The sequence below is a fragment of the Aquila chrysaetos genome, chromosome 12 (assembly GCF_900496995.4).
Source record: "Aquila chrysaetos chrysaetos chromosome 12, bAquChr1.4, whole genome shotgun sequence".
NCBI lineage: Eukaryota > Metazoa > Chordata > Aves > Accipitriformes > Accipitridae > Aquila > Aquila chrysaetos.
In genome coordinates this window covers 26,900,871-26,925,569 of record NC_044015.1, presented here as the reverse complement: position 1 = coordinate 26,925,569, position 24,699 = coordinate 26,900,871, and the positions used below count along the sequence as shown (strand labels likewise).

Genomic DNA, 24,699 nt, shown 5'->3' with positions numbered 1-24,699 from the left:
TTTGTTTTTTGATGTTGCTCTTTATTCACCCTTAAAAGATACATTAATAAATTACAAGCACCTAAAAATAGCAGAAATAAGCCCACAAGCAGAATACAACACAATCTAAGAAGGTAAGAAAGAATGTCCCCGGCAAAAGCTAGAAGTGTTGTAAGTAAAACTTTCAGAATTGGCTAGTGACCAGGGAACAGCATATCTGGGACAGCTTCACTCTGTGGTGTCATTTGTCCTGTTGTTTTTCAGGAGATATCTCAGGCTTGTGAACAGTGTCTTCCCTTCGCATCTGTTATGTCCTGCTCACCAAGGCAAGTTCCTATCTTGAAAAGCACCTCAAAATGTCACATGGTGCAGGACATGTTCCTCATTTTCTGTGCCTATGAATTTGATGATTGTACCCTGAGGAATGCTGCAGGTCTGCCAAACTGAGAAGGCACAAAGGTAACTGAATTGCAGTTTTCAGAAGTAACTTTGGGCGCTTCCCATTGGATTTGCACTCTGTCACATGGAGTCTGTGAAAATGACGCTCAGAGAAAATGAGAGCAGCAATTAGAAGCTGTCAGAAGCTGAGCAGGATTTCTGTTGCAAATGTGGTAGCCACAGTTTGCAAGATGAGAATTGTTGGCTGTATAGTTTTATCTTTATATTCAGAGCTATCACCTGGGGTAACTAAAGGAAGATATGCATTGTCTGTCTCTAGCTTTCTCCCTACCCCTCCCAAAAGTAATAGGGTTACTTAGGTTGACTCCTGCCTGCTCAGAAGTCATGATGAGATTATTAGACTAAAGAAAACTATTTAATTAAACTTACAGAGATAGCCCCAAACCTCAAACACCTCAGTGATTAATATAAAAGTAATTATATAGTAACTGTATAGTCTGATGAGTAGCAGCAGCAGCCATGCAGTCAGAATACATGCAGAAAAATTAGTCAACAGCTGTAACTATTCACACTGCAAAGAAGATATGAGAGACACTTTTTTTTTTTCTTTTTTTCATTTCCTTCACAAAGAAATCAGTGTCTGACTGATTCCCTGTTCAGTTACTGGGTCAGAACCTCAGCTCTGTAGATCAGAGGGGCATCAAGGGGTCATGACAGGTAATGTCAATGAAACATCTGTTCTCGTGCCTGTATATTCATTTTACTGAAGGAACATTAGTAAATAGAATATACAGAGTTGCTGATTTTACATGTCAAAAACATGTTACAGACATTATCAAATTAATTGTTTCATTAAAAGGTCTGGGAATAGCTGGTTTAAAAAGTAATTGACTATAATGTTTCCAGCTGGGATTTTCAAGAGCATAGGGGATTTCAATCTGCAAATCACACTGAGATTCAGGGACAGACTTTGATTTCTGAATTCCTGAGGGTCCTTCAGAAATGTCAACCTCAGGAGTTCCTAGAGGGAAAGTAGCAATGGAAGAGGCCAATAAGGAGTATACGCTGATAGGAAAGCCATACTGTTAAGTTTATCAGGAAGGTGTGAGTGTAGCCAAGAGATTTAGTTTCCCTGGGAAGCTGCCAGTCCAAACTGACTTTGCCTCTCATCTTTTAGCACATGGCCTTGTGCTTCTAAGAACTTCTTCCTGCCAAGCGTGCAAGCGCAGGAGCCATAGGGAGCTTCCACTGGAACCAGAACCTGAGGAGGACGAGCACAAACACAGAGGTCATTTCTGAGGGATGTGCCAGCATCATCACAGCAGAAACTGCAGCTATTCACCTCCTCATAAAATCATGTCCAGGCCCTTTCCTTCTCTTAAGAACATCAGTGGTAGATGTTGCTGTTATCTCAAGTGAAAATGGATCTATAACATCCACCTGAAAGAGGGCAAGGGTAGGATAGAACGGCAGCAGAATCACAAGACGTAGAGAGGGACACTACAGCATAAACAGATTATAGACTATTGATGCAAAATGGAATAACCCAGTTGCCCTCTGTCACATGAGGATAACATAACAGACTTGCAGCCAGAGCTGGCTGTCAGCTAGAGCAGCTGTGGAGGGAGGAGCAAATGTATCTCATGCCCTACATCTCTCACCCTCTGCCTGATCCCAGGCTTATACCTTGTCCGCTGTTGGACCAATCTGCTTTGGCTCCTAATGGCTACAGAAACATCCCTTCACTGCTCACTTAGAGAGCTGGTCTTCTGTCACCTAGAGTTACCCTATGGCCTAGCTCACCTACTTGTCACCCCACTGCACCAAGGATGCTCCCTGGGCTCAGTGGTACTGCCAGTGGGGCAGAAAGAAGAGCCACAGTGGGCTAGCTTTTCACACTACTTGGCTACGTGAAACGATGCCATGACGCATTCTGCTTGGTTAAAACTGCATAGGTTGACATAACAAAGTCAAATTCAGTGGAGAAAGTGGGAATGATTTTTCAGAGGTAGTCTCTGTTACAGATCCCTTTGATCGCCAAAGCATTCTACTGTGCTCCTTTAGCTTTTATCAACAGCACAAGAAAACAATTATCCTTCTTCTGTAATCACTGTAAATCTCTTTTAGAGGTAAGGTGGAGCTTTCACTGGGACTGGGTGAGAAAGTTTGCTCACTTTAACTCTGCTCTGTGCAGAACTGCTGCTATGCTTTTAGGCTGAGTATTTCTAAAGAGTCCAGGCAAATTGTATTTGGAGCATTTACTTACTTCTTTGTCATTGGTCAAGCCTAGATTCTTCATGTCTACGACATTATAAAAAGTGTTGTTCAAGATGACTTCTATGACCTGTACCTGAAACCATGAAAACAGATAAGGCAATGAATTAGGGCACCTTTTCAGCCAACAGCCTGGCAGTCTTTCCACTCACCGTACCTCCCTCCACGCCACCCCGCCCCCGCCATGTACAGTTGATCAAATGCAATCTGTTGAACATGTAGACAATGTTGTAGCACGCCTTTTACTTTTACTCATGTCCTGCCAAGCACTGAGTGATATTCTCCCCCATTGTGTTCACAGCTGGGGAGCAGCATATGAACTACTCAGTGTGTTCATATTTTTTTCAGACCATCTAGCTGTACCACCAAACAGTTTCCAGTCTTACATAGAACTGCCAGAGGAAATAATAGGCTCATTTTGGTCTTCTCAGTGGTCCAATTAACATTCACTATTGTTTAAGTAAAACATCAGCAGGAGGAAAGAAGATACCTGTGACACTTTGGAAAGGACGAGCATCTGGATAGAGTTGACAGTTTTCTGGTAAGAGGGTGAATATTCCCCACAGTCAGGTGGCCCGGCGAAGGCTTCAAGGATACATTCACAGATTTTGTTCCTAGAGGTAACACAGGTGCTTACAAAACCTTGTATGAGCTGTCTCTGTCTAGATCCATAATGTTTTACTGGGGCGGGGGGTAGGTGGGTGTGGGTGTATTTTCCTCTGTCTTTTCTGACAAATACGTAGCACATGGGATTTTATGGAAGAACAGTTTCTTTGTACTGTCACCTCCAAATTCAGCCCACTCCCCAACTCTGCAATTCACAAATAGGTGTTTGGCTAAAAGTGTGTAATAAATTAGTTGTTTGTTTCTTCTCCTAAAGTGTTCTGTACTGAACACTGAACTGCCCATTTAAATACCATCCATTGATGCACCATCAGAGAGAGGAGTGCCCGCCAAGGAGTACGTCTCGCCCCTCCTGACACTTCGTGCTGCCACGGAGATCTGTGAGAGCGGCTGGTGCACGGCAACTGTATGTCTGGCCCTTACACTGCTGTATTGTATAGAGGGACTTTGGGATCATAGATTAGGTAATAAATACTATTTGATTGAACGTATACCATATGCAGTCAAAGTCAAAATCCTTGCATTCGCCGTATGACCATTTGCAGAAGAGCTCTCCGCATAAAATCCTGTCATGCCTTTCAGGAAGTGTGGTGTGTTCATTCTTATAGAAGCCTTCAAATCCAGACTGTGTTGTCTTCATAAGTTTCAGATCTTTAATTCCAGCAAAAACAACCAGGGGACCTGTGATCCAAAAATACGAGACAATATGCGCTCCTTTTCAGGCAAAGAGAAACCGCTGGGTGCATACTGCAGTGACAGCTCCAGAGCCATGAAGCGGTCTCTCCAGGACTCACTCGTGTGCTTCTGTTGCAAGCCTAGCTACTGCAGAAAGATAAGAAACAAGACAGAAACTACTAAAATCAGAGCTCTATCTAGAAACCAGAGAATCCCATCAAGTGACTTGCACTCAAGGAGAGCTGAGGACACCCTTTATCTCACCTCCTTGGAGGTGGGATGTGCACTGAGTGGGCTCTCACTGATGTCAGTTTGGGGACTACTGCTTGCTCTAAAGGGAAATAAAATAGGCTGCTAGGGCTGTGGTGTACAGGAGAGGCGTGGTGAGCCTTTTCTAACAACATAGGCAAGTGTAGAAACTCTCTGTACAAAGACTTGGAGCCTCAGTCAGAAGTTCGCTTTACATACCCATCCTGTTTTGAGTTTTGCATCCATAAGAACGAGAGGGCGAGGAGCCAATGCAAATCCCTGCAGCTCAGCTAATTAGCGGGAACTGGCACTGATACAGATGCCACCCACAGGTTCAAACTGACAGCGTTTTTGCTCTTAGCCACTATTTATAAAATGTGCTGTTGTAGATCACTGCTGCGTGGGTGGATTATCATCCTCTAAAGACCAAACAGTTGTGTCCTCAACTTTTTCTTCTGACAAACCTTTTGGATGGCGTCTAAACAATTTCAAGTGGTCAGTCATTTAGAGCACACCAAACGGATAACTGAAAATTTTCAGAGCTGCCAAAAGAGCAGATTCAGAAAAGAGAAACTTTATGGCACGCAGGCTTATTCAGAGCCTGTACAGATAGCCAGTGGCTGAAGCCCAAGCTGCTGTTTCTGTGCTTCGCTTGGTGCTCACACTAGCTACTTCAAAATTAATCCTTGAATATGTCTGGCACGTAGTAATCCTTCCTTGGACTGGGAGTACTGACAGACTTTGTCTTTAAATCGTGTCTTTGCAGGAATTTATACTAGAAATAATTCCACTGTGATGGATATTTTTAAATGACATGAATTTTTAGAGGTTTTTTTTTTTTAAACTGCTCTGTCACTGGAAATTATCAAAACTGCATTTTAGCTATTTCTTCTATTGTTTACATTCACTTTTGTTTTTGAATGAGTCCAAGGAGGTTTATCTATAATTTTGGCTACATCCCCCTATTATTTACTAAAGCTTAAAAAAAAAAATCTAAAGAAGAGATTGTCATTGGACAGGATATTTTGGGGTTTGTTGAGATCTTGATGAATTCATTGCTTGGGTGTAAGATTGTAATACACAGGTATTAATGTAGTGCACATACTATCAGTGAACCTGGAGATATATTTATCTCACATTCAAATACATAGCCTTGTTTGAAAGAGCTCCTTGCAATGAATGATTTACTGAAAGGCTGGCTGACTGGCTGGCTGTGTAGTAATCAACCTGAAACTCGCACTGAAGAATGTAGCGCCAAGGCAAAGTTTTCGAGGTGAACAGCTCGTGCTGTGCTTTCAGTATGTTTTGTGCTTGTGATGTCTGCAGTTTTCTCTGTTAAGTTACTTATGATGTTTTCAGTTTCCAAAAAACTCTGAGCCTTTTATCAGCCAATATAATGGCAAAAAAATAAGCCTATAATTCTATTAAGCCTCACTAGGTTTCTTTTAATGATGAGAAAAGTGTTAAAAGATAGGATTAACTGAGAAATAAATTTCTCTGTCTGGCTGATAGGTGCATAGGAGGATGCTAAAGATAGAGAAGGTTCTCTTATAAGAAAAATAAAAGGGATATGAAAATCTTCTCTTTGGTTATTGTTCACTTAGGCAGGGAATCCTAAAGAAACAGCTGAAGGTCTACATGAAGGGAAGACTAAGAAGGAAAGGCAGTTTCTTCAGTAAGCCTTAAAGGCTTTTTGTTTGTGTAGAACCTGAAATTGCAGAATTTCATGCTGGATTTTCAAGGCGATGAAAAATTTAATTCAATCCATACATTAAGAGCAGCAGCTTTTCAAGAAAGCATAAACTCTTTTTCTTTATTTTTTTTTTAATTCACGTTTCTTTCTTAACATTTTCAAGAAACCAAAGTCAATACTATTGAGGCTGCCAAAAATACAGCAGTCGTTAACATTACTAGGAACATTAGAAAAGATTAGGCCAAGAGGCACTGGAGACTGGTACGGGCGCTCTCTTTTCTTTCAGCAGGAACACAGGGACAATGCTCAAATGCGCCTTTCAGAACTTGTGTCCTGTCTGCAAGTGAAACTGGTCTTGCCACTGGTGCTAACCCTGACATGTTAGGAAAATAGGGAGAGAGGGTAGGATGGGAAATAGTTCTAAGTTACATTAGGGCAGTAATAAATAGGTACCGAACTAATGCCTAAAACCACTGTGTGAAATAATGTTGTGGTCTCAGCTCAGTTCCCAGCAGGCTGAAAGATGGGTTAAATGAAACACCAACATAGTGAGATTGAACTTACACTCTTGTGAGTCATAGCAAGAAGAGATAGTCTTGACACTCCCTTTCGAATGCCGGTTTACAGACAGACAGTTGAGCTTGAAAGCCTATGTCTTTTAGGTATCACAGAACTCTTAGTGAAGACAAACGGTGCTTTGTTTATGCATTCCGTGCAGAAATAGTAAGCACACTCTGAAGTATTTTCATGTGAAAAATTGTTTGCATGTAGACCTGAGTGCTCACAATATTCAAGCCAGCCTGGTGTGCAGCGATGGAATTGCATCTTAGAAATAAAACCAAGGCATGTAGGCAGCGTTTTGAAAATAACTGCAAACTAGGCAATTGGCCTACAGCAGCGTGGTTTCATGACACTTTCTCTGTAGGGTAATGATAATAGTGAAAATGCAGAATATGGTATAATGTAAAAAAGTAAGCAGACCATTCTCGGAAGGCTATTAAATCCTGTGACAATATATAGCAGTTCTGCTGGACGTGCTGTTGTGGCCATTCTATATTTAAGATACACATACAAATGTAAGCTATGTTAGTTCTTCAGTCATGTCTCAGAGATCAAGGACTGCAAAATTAGACTATAAAAGTGCTCTTTGTTTTAGACCTCTGGAGCGGTAACACCTGTAACACTCTTAGCTATCTCTAAAGCCATCTTCATCTCTCATTGGCAGAAATATTTAGAGAAGTGGGGGAAGTTGCAAATTCTTTTCTCACCGTTTCGGCACTGCTCAGCTTCACAAAAGCGGATCCCATCAGGAACGCATATGAATGAGTGGACGTGGGGAACGCCATTCTGCAATTTAGAGCAGGTGTGTAAGTAAAAGTGCAGTAAATACTACCTTAACTTGAAAACAGGAACTAAGAGAGTAACGAATGGCTCCAGCATAAACAAATGGAATGTATTAGTATTTTAGATACCTCGTGTAGACGTTGCCATGGTACTTCTTGAACGTAGGTTTTGACGTACGCCACTTGGCAAAATGTTGTCATGAAGTGTTTGCAGATATCTATAGCGAATTGTTCTAAAGTTGGGATCTAAGACAGCAAACAGCATTATTAGAAAGAGGCAGTTACCTCATGTACAAAAGTAGATTGTTCTGATTGTTGTAAATATTTGGGAAGGATCAGTGTTGTTAAAAATACAGATTTCTCTCATTTCTGGTTTTGTGCGCTGTGCCTAGTCATTTGATCAGCTTGCAGCATACGCTGCAAATAGCAGCTACAGAGTCACGTCAAAAATCTCCCATTCTATGGTATAGTGAGCTGCAGTCCTTGGATTGAGAGAAACTGCTACAGAAGCCTTATGCTTTGAGGGTATAATGCTGAAATAATCATAGTGATATTCTGATTAAGCTTTACAGGCTAAAGATGGGATTTCATTACTGAGACAGACAATTTACACTACAGATTCTCATTATGATAGATGCAGTTGAGGGAGGTAAGAGCACAGTTAACAGAATTAAGAGGAGTCTCACATACTTTGAGACCTGTTTAAAAATGCTATATAGGAATAATGCAGTATTATGTGCTATTAAATTAAAAAAGAGATGGATCTTCTATGACATATCTACAAAAAATACTGCTAGCTCTGTGAGGAAAAAAGGCTTTGGAAAACTAAGGAGGAGTCTGCAGGGTAAGCACTGGAGGAGGAGAAATGATCTCCCAAATCACTGAAGGTGACTTTAGTGCTGATCTGATGTGCCAATGGGGGGAGAGATTATTTTGATGCATTTTGAAAATAAAAAATTAGTATAGCAAACACTTCCCAGTGAAGTCATAAGAAACAGCAAGGCTAGTTAAAAATTTAAAAATACCCCATTTTTTTTGGCCAACACAAGGACAATATTCTTTATGGTGTCTGTAGGTATCACAAGAGAGTTGTTTCCCTCCAGGTACTCCTGAGCAGAAGTCAGCCGGAGATGCGTGCACACTTCCACTTCTTTAACGAAGTGCTTCTTCCCTTCTCTGTGAAGGCGAAGGAACTTAATTGTGTTCTTGCCATATTCACAGTTGAGGACTTCTACATCCTTGATCTGCAGAGAAAATACATGACAGTTGTAAAAGAGCTCAGTGGAAGCCTGAGTTATGCTCAGTCAATGAAACATAAACAATGTTTATGGCCTTTATTTCTGTGGTTAGCTGTGATAATGAAAATTTTTCCATTATAAATTTCAAAGTCCTGATGGGAAGAAAGAAACACTTTAGGAAGGTATTATTACATTAGTAGCAGCTGTGATAGAATTTTAAAATTTTAGGGGGGGTGTGAGTAACAGTGAATTAGTCTCTCTCGTTTGTCTAGACCTTCATGGAGTCTCCCCTCCATCATCTCCTTCTGAACCCGGAGTGTCCCAGTGCACTCAGTCACCGCGGGTACAGCCATGCAGAGGGCAGGCAGCATTCACCCCCGCACCCTCCGCAGTCCCTCCACCGGCGCCGGCTCTGCCAGCCTGGGCTGTACCTCTCCAGATACAACTCCCGATCTTCCCTGGCACCAAGAACAGACTTTCAGCACCTCCTACCCCTCTGGCTCCCAGCTCTCACAACTGCTGTCAGGCTCCACATGTGCAATGCTGTATTGGTTTTGTGTGGCAAGGTTTTGGTAGCGGGGGGGGTTACAGGGGTGGCTTCTGTAAGAAGCTGCTGGAAGCTTCCCCTGTGTTCGAGAGAGAGCCAATACCAGCTGGCTCCAAGACGGACCCGCCGCCGGCCAAGGCCGAGTCCATCAGCGATAGTGGTAACGCCTCAGGGATAACATTTTTAAGAAGGAAAAAAAGTTGGGACAGATGAAAACGGCAGCCAGAGCAGGGAGTTAGAACATGTAAGAGAAGCAGCCCTGCAGACCCCCAGGTCAGTGAAGAAGGAGGGGGAGGAGATGCTCCAGGCGCCGGAGCAGAGATTCCCCTGCAGCCCGTGGGGAAGACCATGGTGAGGCAGGCTGTCCCCCTGCAGCCCAGGGAGGTCCACGGTGGAGCAGATATCCACCTGCAGCCCAGGGAGGACCCCACGCCGGAGCAGGTGGGTTCCCGAAGGAGGCTGTGACCCCGTGGGAACCCCGCGCTGGAGCAGGCTCCTGGCAGGACCTGCGGATCTGTGGAGAGAGGAGCCCACAGAGCAGGTTTTCTGGCAGGACTTGTGACCCCGTGGGGGACCCACGCTGGAGCAGTCTGTGCCTGAAGGACTGCACACCGTGGAAAGGACCCATGCTGGAGCAGTTTGTGAAGAGCTGCAGCCCGTGGGAAGGACCCACGTTGGAGAAGTTCGTGGAGGACTGTCTCCCGTGGGTGGGACCCCATGCTGGAGCAGGGAAGAGTGTGATGAGTCCTCCCCCTGAGGAGGATGAAGCAGCAGAAAATAACGTGTGATGAACTGACCATAACCCCTGTTCCCCATCCCCCTGTGCCGCTGGGGGGGGTTGGTAGGGAATCCGGGAGTGAAGTTGTGCCTGGGAAGAAGGGGGGGGTGGAGGGAAGGTGTTCTGAGATTTGGTTTTATTTCTCATTACCCTGCTCTGGTTGGTTTGTAATAAATTGAGTTAATTTTCCTCAAGCTGAGTCTGTTTTGCCCGTGACGGTAATTGGTGAGCGATCTCTCCCTGCCCTTATCTCGACCCACAAGCTCTTTGTTATATTTTCTCTCCCCTGTCCAGCTGAGGAGGGGGAGTGATAGAATGGCTTTGGTGGGCACCTGGCGTCCAGCCAGGGTCAACCCATCACAAATGTGCTGGGCCCTTGCCGTTTTCACCCAGAAGCTGGCAAAACACAGTCAGCATCCTGCATGGCAGAGCCCCCCGTTAGCCAGCAGAGCCCCCCCATTAGCCGGCACTCTGTGTCCCCAGGGCTGCCCCCTGTCATGCGCGCAGGGTAGCGGGGACTTGCTGCTCCAAGGTCCAGTGGAAGTGGTGAGTATTAAAGCAATTCTTCCATGAGGGGCAGGAAGGTTGCTTTGTAAGAAGGCAGAAGTCCCAAACAGAAAATGGAAACAGCTGTCACATTCTTGGCATGGTGTGTGTTTTATTACCCTCTCTAAGCACGTTGCAATTCCCAAGAGCAAGAAGAAAAGACAGACCGAGCTGGACTGGTTAAAAGTGTTTCCTCACCACTGTATTACAGTTCTGATGCCTCACAAAAGGGATCAGAAGCAAGTCTGAGCAGCAAAATTCAGGTCTTGATCCACACCTCCAAAATCCCGGCTTTCTGGGATCGTTGGTTTTGTTTGAGTTAAGCCCTATTCAGTTTTATCCTGCTTCTGTCAAATACATCCCATTTACACATCTATTACAGTGTTGGAGAGGCTATATTAGAAAAGAGACAAAATACTGTGAAGGTTGCGAGGATTTCTGTTATGCTAAAATATCCAGAGCTTATTGTGCTAGACTTTCCCTGAGGCTGAAATATCCCATAGTTGGTATCAACATCTCTTCATGTAAATCAGCACCTTTTAATGTAAGCATAATGAGGAGGGAGAAAGAATATTTTACACACCAGAATATAATTGAAGCTTTTTATGTGTGAGTTGCTAAAAGTTTATCAGATGTAAAATTGCTCAATTCAGACGTTTGTTCCGAACAGAAATGCTAATGCACTTAAAAGATAATTTAAAAAAAATATTAACTAATTGTAAGTAAATTACTGTGGCTTAGAGATCAGAGCATTTTCTCTGACTGTTCAGTCCCTGCGGGCTCAATCCCCACAGACAAATGAAGGCGCCCCCCGCCAGATCCAGGACCGGGCAGGGCTCAGCCCTTCACCAGGTAACCCTCTTTGCAGGAGTGGTGCAAAGGCTGTCCCTGCTACAATGGAGAAGTAGAGAGATGGAAATTATTTTGTTTTGCTTGTCTGAACACTGGGTTTTTTTCAGATAGTTGTAAAAAAATTCATACTTCAGTCATGCAGCACTAAAAAGAAAACAAAAAGTGTTTCAGTATCTGCAGCTCTTTTTTTGGTTTTAAGCAGAACGCCTTGAATATTCTAAATAGTCAAAATAGTACCTCCTAGAATACAAGGGTAAGTTTTCTCAAAAACATAACTTGACAACTGTCAGTTTGCCATTTTGTTGCCCAAAGAAAGCACGAGCAGTTTCCAGCAGCTCCCGGGAGCCCTGGGCCCGCTGCCGACGGCCGTCCCTGCAGCGGGACTTTGAGTTCCCAGGCTGGTTCTGCGGTCCTGGGCAGCCGCCTGGGCTGCGCTTACTGAGTCGTACAGCAGGAGCTGACAGTTAATGCGACACAACTTCTCCTTTTAGAGCCTGCTCAGTGCTCGCCCTGTGCAGCCAAGAAACGAAAATGCCCGCGGGATCTGCATGGTGTCACCCTGCTTTGCTATTGCTTCTCTCCTCCGCGCCTCTGTGGGCAGCTGAGATTTCCTGCAGGAATGAAGACGGGGAGACAGTTGATTGGTAAGTAAATACCGTGCAGGGGAGAAACTCTGGGTGAGTAAATAACACTGGAGCTTAAACCGCATGAAGTAGGTGGATCACTGAGAAGTAATGCACAGCAATCGCTGTTTTAATCCTGTTTGCCTGTGAGTAGCAGCTGAATTTTGCATTTGGAAAACCTAGGATAAGTTATTGAAATGTGATTTCGCTTCACTGAACCAACCACCCTACTGCATTATGACTAACTGCAAAACAATCACCGTTGTACGCAGCGTTCGTGTCTCATCATCAAAGGGAGCATAACCTGTGTTCGGGTGCCAAGGCTGCGCTCGCCGGAGGCAGCCCTGGGGGCACCCAGCCTGGGCCAGGGCTCCGGCACCCGGCTCAGCCGGCTGAGGGAACCGAGCCGAGCGGGGAAAACGGCCGTATCTCGCCCTTGGCCTCGCTGCTCGTACCCGAACAGCAGCGTGGTGGGACTTGTCCCCTTGCTGCCGTGGCTGAGGGGGAGCGGAGGCCAAGCTGCCCCCGGGGGGATGCGGGAGAGGTGCGGGGCGGGGGTCTCGGTGTGGGAAAGCGCCTTGTGACTGGGGAGCAGAGGTCGCTCCCCGGCGCTGGAGCTGCCGGTGCGTTAGAGCTGGTACCATCCTACTGCCAGCAGCAAGCCCGAGTTTGGGTGTTAAACGATTAATTGCCTTAATGCGCTTTGAAGATGAAAGACGCGAAGTATAATTACATAATATCCAGCCCAGGTTTAAAAAGTGAAACGAGGCCTCTTAAAAAAGAACACGGAAGCCTCCCAAAGATAAATATCAACCGATTTCAAAAGAAAAGTGTCTTTCTCTTGGAGCGATGACTAGTTTGGATATAAGTGATAAAGAAGTAGGTGCCATTCTTGCACATACCTTCCCTTGCACACAGAGCTAACTGCAGGGAAGAAGGTAGGAGCTTCTCACACCGCAGGCAGGCTACTCAAGCAGGAGCATAAAGCTGGCTTTGCTTTATATTGGCATAGCATCAAACATATGAGGGTCCGGTCCATCCCTGTGACTTGTCGCCATTGCCAAGGCCCTTCTGGATAATGTGATTTTTTTCAGGAATCAGACTCTTAGTTGGTGCAGCTACCCAACAACTTAAGGATAAGAGAAATTTCATTTCTCTGCAAACTGCAATTATTCCTTGCAGAATGAGTCTGTCTGTCTGCTAAAGCGAAAGAAAAACCAGACTAAAACCCAAACAAACAAAAAAACCCGAAACAAAAACCCATTTACCCTCCATTTCTTAAACGAACACAATTTTTGTATCCAAATTCTCTGAGAAATCCTTTGAAAGCTGTGGCTAGGAGTAATTCACCTGTGCCTCTGTGTGAAGGCCAGCGATGTGGGACCTGTTCCAGATGGGAACTGGGGGGTCTGCACAGGCATAACCGTGTTCTCTTCTGACAAATTTAGCAGGAAGAACTGGGGGGAGATTTCATTTCTGATGTGCCGTGATCAAATGAAAGAGAAACTTGCCTATCTGCAGGGGTCATCCTAGTTTACTGACAAGAAATAGTCAGCTTTTGCCTGATTCTGGATTTGGTTGCTATGAAGCTGATAGGAGAAGCAGAACTGAAACTGCTGAGAAAACTTCCTCTTAAACCAAAAGATGTTGATGCCCTTTCAAACAAACGCAGCACTGCAGGTTTTATATTCAGTTAGCAAGAGCTTTATGTGAGTTCCTCCTATTCAGTGGTTTCATCCTGCAATATTCCATAATTACTCATTATTAGTATTTACGCACCCTTTCATTTGCCACTAAACCGGAGGAATCACTTGGCTTATCTGACCTGATTCCACCTGCGCTCCCCAGCCGTGCCTGCCGTTCCTACCCACACGCAGTGCCTGGGCTGGCAAAAGTCTCCCCCCGCGTTTTCATTCCACTCAGGAGCTCATCCCACCATCTTCACTGCACCTTGCACAGGGGCTACCAGAGCAAATGGCCATAGGATTGGCTCTCTAAGGAGGGCAGGGAGTCTTTCCTTTATTCATCCAAACTCACTGTATTCTGTCGGAAGATTTTCGTGCAAATAAAAGCCAAAACTCTGCTTTCTGAGAAGTTTTGAGTCAAGGATTGAAGCCAGAGCTGCACATTGTTTGGGGTTTGGGGTTTGGGGGGGGGGGGCAAGAATTAAAGATGTGATTAAGAAGTAAAGATGTGATTATTTGTAGTAAGTTGGTGTTCAGTCACAAGCAAATAATGTGACAATGCTAATCAGGTATAAGCGGATTTGCTTTTCCTTGGTTCTCAGGAAAATAACTTTCACCCTCCTCCCACAAATGCGTAAGCTCTTGAGAAACTTCCTGCGCACAAATGGCAGTGAAGAATTTTATACAACTTTAATTGCTAATACACTCATCTGGCTTTCTGGAAAGGGCCAAAGCATGTATCCGCTGGGAACTGGCAAGCAATTTACTGATAGCTCAACTACTAGCATTTCCATAGGCATGCCTGCGAACGCGGATTTGTGAGATGCAAGGCTGTAAACATCCCGAGAGCATAAATCTTCCGATAGATTTCAAAGCAGTTTGGAAAGGCTTTGTATACTAATTCCTGGATCAGTTCATACTCCTGTAACTACTGCTATTCCTCTCTTTTCCAAATCTTCATTTCAAATAACGGGATTGTTGTGACTCCTCGTGCATGGACAGCTCTCCCCAGCCTTGCTATATAGATCACTTTCTTCTCTTCTCTGTGATCTGTCATCAGCAACAATTTCTCCTGAGATATTTAAGGAACATCACTCAGTCAGCAGCAATGCAGGTAGATTACCAGGATCACTAGTGGTGTGTTTCTCTTCTGCCTGTACATGTATGTTTCCCATGGATTAAATGTTCCTCTAGCAAAATGCTTTCCTGCCACTTCTTACCTGCTTTTGGAGATGGCTTTTTTGACCACCTCGAGACTGTAAATCAAATGGGCAAGGCTTACTCCTCCTGATATACTTGAAGGGTTAAGCACAGTCAGGCTGCATTTTTGGTAAATAGTATAGGATTGAAAATAATGCCACTCAGTTCTTACTATTGACATAAATAACAAATGACTCAAGTACAGCACTCGAAGAAAGTGGCTCAATTAATTATATTGCAATTAATCCCATGGACTTGTGCCCTGGGAAAACCTGTTTACTTCATCAGGGACATTAATGTGAACTGAGCCATTTACTGACAACCTTGAGTACTCTACAATTTTGAAAAGATTTGTGTTTCTGGCTAATGGTGTGCAAATATCTAGTCTGCAACAGTGCAGCAGTGTGTGAGTCTGTTATGAAAAGTAGGATTGGAACAACATTAGCACGTGGCTTTCTACTTATTTTGTGGGTTTATTATGTATAAATATAACATTACGCATTTTTATAATTTTAATACATAATTTTAATACATAATTTTATCTGTTTCATATAAAAATGTATTGGTAAGAGGTGTCCAGGTTGACCATGAGAATGTCAGACTGAATTTGGGACCTGAGGTTCTCTACCAGAACCAGGAGCAATAGGGATTTGGTGGCTAAATGGGACTCCAAACCAGGGCTCCCTCAAATCCTTTCAGTGTACCAACAGCAGTCTGGTCACAGCAGCAGGAGTTTAGTGCTGAATCAGCTTCCCTTGCTTGCTAAGAAGCAGAACAAATTTGTCTGCAGCAGGTACTGTGCTGCCAAACTGCTGCTGGTTTCCGCGCTGGGTCACCTCCTCGAGGCTGGGAGATGTCCACACCGCACGCTGGTGGCACTGGTCCCCCTCCAGCATAGGCATCCCCAGAGTCACCCTTCTCTTAAATCCTCAGGGGGGAAGGAGATACTGATTTACACATTCAAACAGGATGGTTGTAAAAAACCCACTGCTCTTCACTGTTGCAGGTTTGCTCTTTACAAGTTGCCAAAACATGCCAAAGGAGAGATTCCCATGCTGGGGCTGGAATACATGTACATGGACGCCCTGGCTCCAGAGTGGCAGCTCAGTAAATACCTCATCAACATGACACAGGGTGCTCTGGGACAAACACTGAAGCAGCTGTACGAGACATACGAATCCGAGGCAAGTGACATTTAATTATCATTTTGTTAGTATGCTTACTTGATATTACATGCAAATGAAATGAAACCAGCCAAAATAAGCATGTAGAGGTATGGCAGGACCTGACCAACTAGATCTACTAAAACACATCAAGGGGAGCGTCTTGACAGCTGGGCACATTATTTGCAGTTTTGGCTACAATTAGAAATTATCCTCGAACTTCTAATTTCTAGTCAAGCCTTTCACACAGTTAAAGTATTGCCCATCAAAAAAAATGAGCATTGGTACATAGTTCCTTTGGCTGCTTCTCTGCAATTCATGTTGCGCAACATCTGAAGCTGTGAACTGGCTGTGAACTCAGACTGGGGCCAGTGGTGACTATTACAGGCACTTGTCCTAAGCCTTTCCACGTGCATGTGTTTCACGCTCTTGTCTCAAATCAAATCTGGGGTTTGGTCTTCCCCCTGAAATCACTGTGACTGCTTCAGCAGTCATATGCTGCTTGTTAGGCCTTCCCCCCCCCCCCCCTCCGAGTCAGACACCTCATTTATATTTGTGTGATGTGATTATAAAATACCACAAGATCTGCCTATGGTTATTTTTTCACCATCTACCTAGTACTTGGGGGAGTCTGGGTGGGTCTTTGCATTTCTGCTGTGGGTTAGTGGTAGGGTGTCAATTTCTATGTAGAAGAGATTCCCAGAAGTCAGTCAAATATTGGCAATCTGGTCAACTGTCCTATTCCAGGTCTCGCTGTAATTGTAATAAACTGTTTACAAACTCAAAGTACATTGGGAGGGGAAGCATGACCCAACTCCTTTGAAGTTCTCTATTCAGGGGAAATAAGGTGCGGCCATATGCAAATATTTTTCAAAGAAAGCATTAATTGCTTGTCCTTCATAAGAACACTTGTCATGTCTATTTTTCCTCAGCAAACATTTTCACCGAATATGGTTGCTAAATCAGAGGCACCAAAAAAAAAAAAAGGGGAGAACTTCTTTGCAAGCGAGTGCCCAATAAACCCATGTAAACTGTCTTAGTGAGCATATTCAACATCTTGAGGAAGGGCTACTGCAATGATTGAGAGAACTTCCACTTTATATTAACCAGGACAGCAATGCTGAGTCTTCAGGTTTATTTTGCTGTAACTTCTGTGGAGACTGTTTCAGCTGAATTGGGACAAGGATTAGGCTCCTGATGTTCACACACAGAAGTCCTGAATTCTTTCTTCTGTTCCCAGTAGAAGGTGTTCACTTAAATGCCTTCCTTTTACTGAATGTCATGTTTCAGAAATGTCTGTTTTCCTGCAGAGGAACAGCATTGCATATGCGATATACAACGATGAGGTCCCTGAATCAGACTCCGACGGGTGGAAAAGAGGACATACCAAAGGTACGGGGAGAGTCCCAAGCTACTATTTTCTCCTTTCTGAAGTTGTGGATAGCATCTACTTGTCTGTCTATCTGCATATCTAAAATTCCTGCCTAAAGCAAAACTGGAGAATGATTTGCATGATGCATGGTTTGTAGTATAGTTACGTACGCTGCAGCTTCTGTTTTAGTTTTGCCATGCCTCTGCTGTGTTGAAGAACTCTTACGGCTTACGGACCCTTTATTTTCAAGAGTTGAAACTCATAGCTCCTTTCAGCGAGTACAGAGCACATCATCCTGAGCCTAACGGCAACAGCAGTACAAGATGTGAACAGAAAGGCACCCTAAACATAAACCCCTCCAAACTCTCTCTCTCTGGGGCAGGAAACTGCTGCCAAGGTCATGGAAGCACTAAAGTATGCAGTTAAAGTAAAGAGAGACTTTAAATAAGCGTAAACTTCATTGGACGTCTAAACATTCCCTTGAGGAAGCAGGTGGGGTTTGCCCAGCCTGCCACTGAGATGGACACATTCGCAGGTCTGTATTTTCAGGCTGCGGCAACGGGCACGGCTCAGGAGCCGTGCTTCTCCCCGGAGCACCCTGCTGCAGGGGGAGGCATAGCCCGTCTCTCTGCTGCTTCCCCAGGGAGGAGAATTTGGTCTGGGGAAGAAGACACGGTGTTGACGGACTCTGTTTCCCCTTACACAGTGAATATATGAAGGAAAGGAAAATGAGCAGTGGAGAGAGGGTCACAGCCACTAAATCATCAGACTTTCTGAAGGCAAAATTTGAGCAGAGAAAGGTTTTGAAAAGATTTTTTTTTTCAAAAGAAACATGGTGACAGTTTGAGTTAGGCTATGCAGGAGAGATCTAATGCAATTTTAATACGATATTAGTGTCTCCTATAATCCATTAATCTACTCTAGAGCCAGTTTACTGTAGACATTAACACATTCAAGTGTGGTGTCTGCAGCAGCAAATCCAAAGTAGGACACAGCTCTATTGTCTCAGGGCTCTGTCCTCCTTAATTCATTTCAATAACTTTTTTTTGACAGGATTTCTGCTCTTGGACAAATCACAAGGCTTCTGGGTGATTCACAGTGTGCCCCTGTTCCCTCCCATCCCTGAGGATGGTTATGGGTATCCAGCTACTGGGGAGTCGTACGGACAGACGGCCATCTGTATAACCTTCAAATATGACCAGTTCACAGAAATAGGTATGAAAAGCTTCTCCCTAAGAAAGCCTTTGCCCCACCGTACCTCTCTAACTGCTTTTCTTGAGGCGTCGCCTCAAAAATTGCTTGTTCTTGTCCTTCGTTGTCAGATTGGGAAACCAAGTGGGGCCTGGAAACAGTGTTCTTGGCTTCAGTTATATTTATCCAACGATTTCCTGTGTGAATGTGGGAAATCCACTCTTCCACTCTGAATCCAGCTCCCCATGGGGACTATTGGGATAATAATAGTCACGAGTGCATATTGAGGGTAAACTCAGTCCATGCATACAAAATGCTTTGCGAATATAAAGTAGGATGATTAACCATTTTTAACAGTAATAGCTCGTTCAGCTGCAGTCATCTGCAGTTCTAAAAATGTAAGGCAACCAATGCTTGAGCTGGAGTAGTAGCCTTGACTCATCAGAAATACAACGTATGGAATAAATATCACCCAGAATTTCCCCAGGTAGTTTTTGCCACATAAAATACCAATACTAAAAAGAAAAAAACCCAAGATCTATACCGGTAAGATTCAGAACAATCTGACAGTGATATCTGGTACTGGAATCCTGAAAAGGGACTATCAAAAGGCGTTACAAGAAGTCATACTGGCATGCTCCTTAATGCTTTTCACACTGTTTTTCACTCTCTTCTCAGTTACAAACCTTGAATGATATTAACGAAACACATGTGCTGTGCAAATGGCCAGGCTGGCCACACCCCAGAGCTACCTAAACCAGGTTCCTCTTTGTGGAAGCGCATCTGTGCATGTGTTTAGGGAAAGAGGATAAGAAAATGAGACTCATACACTAATGCTTTTCCTGCTCTGTCCTCCCAGCTTCTGGTAATCTGTGGTTCAGGGATTTCCTGAGCTGGAAAGACTGGAAAGTTCCTGATGGACTGGTCTTCCATGAACTCATCTAATGAGCCCGTTTGTTCCCTTGCTCTTTACGATACCCATGGCAAGGACTTCTACAGTTAAGCTGTGCACTGTACAGAAAAGTAAATTTCTTCTGCAAATTCGATCCAGGCGCTGAAAGTCAAGCTCTGTTCTCCCTAAAACCAAACTAGACCCTTTGGCAGCTCTTCTGTTTGCATTTGGCTTGGCAACTGTAACTGACTGGAAACTACTGTAAATACAGACAGGCTTGGACTTACACATGCCATCTGAGCACTGTGTGACTGCTTAGAGGCTTGAAGATGAGCACGGGTGGAAGTAGCAACGGACTGAGACCACCGGTTAACAGTTCTGCTACGAATAATGAGGTGCAAGCGGAAAAACCTGAGCATACTCTCTGAGCCAGTCTACGTGCTGCAGGGCCAGTCGGAACACACAGCAATTAAACATGGTTTTGGTCGCTAAAATAAGATAGTTTGACACTGAACTGCTCCAGGAGATAGGCTGTGAAGATTAAGAAGGATTTAGGTTTCCTTTCCAAGGCAGAACTTTACTCTCTTGATTGCTTCGCTTTAACCCATTTTAATTCTGCATGTGTTCATTTCTTTGGGTTTTTCTCAGACCAACAGATGCTGAGTTATAATCCAGGAATCTACAGCTGTTCCATTCCTAACATCTTCCAAGCTGATCTCCCAAATCTGCAGAAGCTCTGTGCAGGGTCCAGGTTGCCCTCGGTCCCCTTGCGCCACCTCTCCAAGCTCCAGTCAGCTCACGGGGAAATCTTTCTCCACTTTGCAAAGTCACACTTGTTCATAGATGGTAAGAGAACATGTTGCTCTAGCTATCACACATTCTCAAGCAAAAAATAAGCAATTAATATATTCTTTGACAATTAGGATTTTCTTTGAGGGGAAGAAAGAAGTTCAGCTTCAGAAATAAATGTAACAGAGGGCAAAGAATGGTGTCCCATCATAATATTCTCTCAGCCCCACAAAGCAAAAAGCTGTCGGTCCTTCAAATGCATTAAGGTGTTCAACAATGGAATTTTCAGGGAATTTATTCCCTGTTATTCAACAGTAACAACAAAGAACAAAAATGGGGTTTGAATCATCTGCGCTTTTTTGTTATGAAGAAGGCTTGAAATTTTTTTTCCTTTCCTTTTTATCCTGCTGATTGTAAAAGGTTTTCCAGGAGAAGGAGGAAAGTAGAAATTAACTTCTGAAACAAAAGTCAAAATAAGGGGAGGGGGCAAAATCCCCTCTGGCTCACTTGATGCATTGGAATGAAATGAGCCCAGTTTAGGTGATGCTTTTCAGTCCCCTCTTAAATGAAGGAATGTGAAAGACTGATTTCCTACACCCTGTGTTATTCCACAGATATCTATGTGGCCTGGATGGCTCAGGAACTGAAGACCGATTTGTTGGCTGAATCCTGGCAGCATTCCGGCCAAAAACTTCCCTCAAATTGCTCTCTTGACTACCACGTCTACAACATAAACCTAATAGGGATGCCACTGAATTCCACCTTTTATTCCATTAACGATCATTCCAAATGGGCTGTTTCAAGGGAATACAAAGATCAGTGGACCTGCATCGGAGACTTAAACCGTGCTGCTGAGCAAGCTTGGAGAAGCGGTGGGTTCGTCTGTACACAGAACGAACACATCTACAAAGCCTTCAGGCATTTGATAATCCACTACGAAAGTTGCACTGATGCTTCCACATCGATATAACGAACCATTCCTCCCAAACAGCACAACCCCTCGTTACACAGAAAGTGTAGGAAATGTCTCCCTTAAACTATATTTTCACTCTGAAAAATGGCCCTGTGAGTTGCCCGATGTGTTAGACCTTCACCTTGTTAGCTATAAAAGCAGGCAGTTTGCAGGTAAATTACGGCTGTTTTTCTCTGGGTGCCGGACCAGCTGGCTCTATGTGTGCTGAGCCACGCTCCACTCTCTCCCCGGCTCCTCTCGCCGTCGGCGCTGAGACAGGCGCTGTGCTGCTGCACAGGGCTGAACCAAAGCTCATCGCTGTGAGCGACCGTGCACGGGTGTCCCCGGGGAACTTGTGAGTGACGCTGGACATGGGACGGGAGGAACAACAGAAACCTGTCTCATTAGCTAGGTTGTTGGGGCTGGGCAGTTAGCAAAAGTACCCCAAAATGCTTCAAAATCGCCCCATGTTCCAGGCGCTGCTGAGATCAATCGCAGCATTTCTGCTCAGTTTGGGCTGAATCTCTTAAAGACCTGACATAATTGGATACAGACAGGGAGATGAGTAGATCTGTGGACAGGAAGGCTTCATTTTTACATGATTAAATTTTAGAGAAGAAATGAGCTTTAAATAATTTGTAACCAATAGCTTGGGAGTATTTCTAGTGCTTTTATTCATGTACAGCAATCTTATAAACAAATAAACATGTCCAAAATATGAATAAGCAAAATAAATTAAGAGCAAAAATGGTTTGTTCACAGTCTCCCTCTTCCATCTTTATAGTTATTTGTGGTTGGTTACAATGTTTTATAGCTGCCAAAGGATAAATGGAGACAATTAGGAAAAAAAATAAAGAGAAGAGAATATTTGAAGGAAGATGTTATTTCACCTACATTTTCACACTACAACAAACGTGGGTGTTAATTTTCAGTACCTCCGGTCTCAGGCTTACGACCTAAAGTTTCCATAGACTTGCTATAAAGACAAAGCTAATTTGAAAAATCCTGATACACTCCTGGGTTCAGATTTCAAAAGTGTACATATATTTAATATGTTCCTAAATATATTTATAGGGTTATATCTCACTTGTATTTTTTTTTCCTGAATTGCTAATATAAACTCTAGTCTGAAGAGCTGGGTGTCCCACTAATATTTCTGTTTTGCTGTGTTCATAGTCCACACCACTGATTCTTTACAACAGTGTCTTAAAAGGAAGTAGATATAAAGAAATGCCCCACAACCGCAAGAAGTTGTTGAAGATTTCCTTCCCTTTTCACCCTGAAAAATCAACCAAATGACAAAGTGTATGAAGTATCAAACAAATTAATTTCAGAAAACACTTGTGCATACTTCTGGAACAAATAATGTATCTGGCCTGCTTAATGAGGAGAATTGTGCAGGAATAAATTTCATATTTAGTCAGTCTGGACTGAAGGCAAACCCAAGTCTCATAGCTCAGTGAAAATAATGCTTAGATATTCTGCATGAAATAGGTCTTTTTTTTTTCCCCTGCGTATGACCAAATAACATTTAATAAATAATTTGCTTGATAATGTTTTTTCTCTGATGCTTGTCAAATTGTTTTACATATATACTTTTCGTTGTTTTACTAGCTGTGGTCAAGCAACACCTATTTATGGCAGCGAAAATTGCCAGTGACACAGAATGCTGAGCAGTGGGACGGTGGGGCATAAGTCAGATAAGCCAAGATAAGCAAGACGCTAACGTAACCTACCTGTCTGAACTCTTATATCTTGCCCATACGTTTGCATATGCATGACCTCAGTGTACAGGAACAGCGAGAAATTCTTCACTGGAGACAGTGCTGGCGAGGTTCACCGTGGTGCATCAGAGGCCACCTGGACCTATGACACAACCTGTATTTCTTATGGTGGATGCTCAGCCACACCATTTGGGTCACAGAGTTCAATAGCAAAGAGTCTCCATCCACTGGCTGTCACAACAGTGTTGCCACAGCCGTGCTCCACAGGCTAAAAGTCAACAGTCCATCACTTTAAGTAATGATTGCTGTTCTTAATTATTTGATCAATTAATTGATAGCTGTCATAAAGGTTCACAAAACGACTTACAACATTCCTCTTCCATGATACCCAAGATTGGTAGCCTCCATTTTAGCTGTTACTGAGGAGGCATAAACAGCAGTGGGAAGATGGAAAGAAACAGTTGTACCACACAACATTACAAGCACCTAAATAGCTGGGTTGTGCGCACACTCATTTCAGTGGTGTAGCAATAAAAAGGCTGCAGTTCTGGTTCTCTCATTTTTTCAGTGTAAACAGCTTTAATTCAATTCTGCTTTCATTGTGTAACTTCCATATTTGCATATCCTGGTATTTCTACTACACACATTATGAAACATGGGCAGACTGTTTCCCAAAAGAGACTGATAATCAACAGGATAAACCATACAGATTTTTAAAGGGATTGTAACTGTCAGGCTTCCTGTGCAAAGGCGAGACCATACATCACTTACTCAATCTCATACGCCCTCACAGCATGCACTGTGATGAATTGTTGGTGTGAAATATTTATTTTTGCATATTTTATATATATATATTCATAGAGTTTTAAATTTTAAAATGTGCTTTTCATTTCCAAAATGTCAAATGCTCAACAAATACCTGCCCGTTCCAGTGACTCTGTGCTGCCTTTGCTGCCCACTGTGACCCTTTGGCTGGACAGACCTTCTCCTGGGGAAGGGGACATCTGGCACTGCCCCCTCTGTGATTTCAGGGGGACTTGCCCAGCAAAGCTGATCCTGCAAAAGGGCAGAAGTCTTGGACCCTGGCATGGAGAGGGGAGAAAGCTGGTCTTTCATCTGGAAACCCAGAGTCTCTTCTCCTCAGTGTGCAGGTATGGCTATTCTGACCCTAGGGCTCTGTTCTAGTTAGACTAAATGAGAACACTTATTATACATGAAAATTGTTTGCCGAGGGAGTAGGAGAGGCCAAAAGCAGACATTATTAATCCACTAAACGTTACTAAGCTGCAGCCAAGTTTGTAACAAACACAACAGTAGGGATTGTTGTTTGGTATAAATTGCCTTGTAATCATTTCCACAAGCTGAGACTCGGTCCCAGCATGCCTGACAAGCTCACAAGGGGCAGGAGATACAAATACAGCCTCTCAAAATACATGCCTGCCACTCGCTCACCCACCAGGACATTTCCTACCCTCACCACAGCCACTGCCATCCCAGAGCAAGGGCAGAACTCTGTCTCCCTGTCTCTGCTCAAAAAAAAACCCTGATGATTTTTCTATAAATGCCTGTATCCCTGAGGATGCTTCTATAACACTGGTAATTGTGGATTGTTAGGGCAGTGGTTTGCTGTGTTGGAAGACTGCAATTTTACACAGACGTAATGTAAGAGGTCAAAGGATTAGACATTAGCCTCACTAGAAGAAAAGCTAAAAACCAAACAAACAAAATTTGAAGGCTTAAAAACATAAACTGTGTGAAGTTTAATCCCAGCTGGGCAACTACAATACTGCAAAAACAGGCACAGGCATTGCAGCCTGAGCCCACTTCACAGGGCAGCCTTTATGGTGGGGTTGCTTCTGGTGTGTCCACAACAACTGAAAAAATACAGAGCCCTCATGATGTGAGTGATGA

At 43.7% G+C, this 24,699-nt stretch overlaps 2 protein-coding genes across 2 annotated transcripts in view; one reads left to right on the top strand and one right to left on the bottom strand.

The window, feature by feature from the left end:
* Positions 1 to 24,699, bottom strand: part of LOC115349367 (uricase-like) — a 28,227-nt gene continuing 3,528 nt past the window's right edge. The window contains exons 2-8 of the mRNA XM_030033575.1: positions 8,262 to 8,480; positions 7,366 to 7,482; positions 7,162 to 7,240; positions 3,771 to 3,957; positions 3,143 to 3,266; positions 2,645 to 2,728; positions 1 to 1,639 (exon numbers count right to left, since the gene is read on the bottom strand). Of these exons, the coding sequence (XP_029889435.1) occupies positions 1,502 to 1,639; positions 2,645 to 2,728; positions 3,143 to 3,266; positions 3,771 to 3,957; positions 7,162 to 7,240; positions 7,366 to 7,482; positions 8,262 to 8,480 (948 nt within the window). The 3' untranslated portion in view covers positions 1 to 1,501. The remainder of the gene's footprint in view (positions 1,640 to 2,644; positions 2,729 to 3,142; positions 3,267 to 3,770; positions 3,958 to 7,161; positions 7,241 to 7,365; positions 7,483 to 8,261; positions 8,481 to 24,699) is intronic.
* Positions 7,138 to 22,620, top strand: DNASE2B (deoxyribonuclease 2 beta). The gene is made up of 7 exons (XM_030033574.2): positions 7,138 to 7,256; positions 11,689 to 11,841; positions 15,712 to 15,889; positions 17,179 to 17,260; positions 18,294 to 18,455; positions 19,972 to 20,169; positions 20,727 to 22,620. The coding sequence occupies exons 2-7, from the start codon at positions 11,729 to 11,731 to the stop codon at positions 21,080 to 21,082; spliced, it is 1,089 nt and encodes a 362-aa protein (XP_029889434.1). The 5' UTR covers positions 7,138 to 7,256; positions 11,689 to 11,728; the 3' UTR covers positions 21,083 to 22,620.

What these genes read in the sequence shown, in the direction of transcription:
- DNASE2B (XM_030033574.2), top strand. Translation starts at nt 11,729, where the DNA reads ATGCCCGCGGGATCTGCATGGTGTCACCCTGCTTTGCTATTGCTTCTC. An exon ending in GACGGGGAGACAGTTGATTG is followed by an intron (nt 11,842 to 15,711) that starts GTAAGTAAATAC and finishes TCACTGTTGCAG; the next exon opens with GTTTGCTCTTTACAAGTTGC. An exon ending in ACGAGACATACGAATCCGAG is followed by an intron (nt 15,890 to 17,178) that starts GCAAGTGACATT and finishes GTTTTCCTGCAG; the next exon opens with AGGAACAGCATTGCATATGC.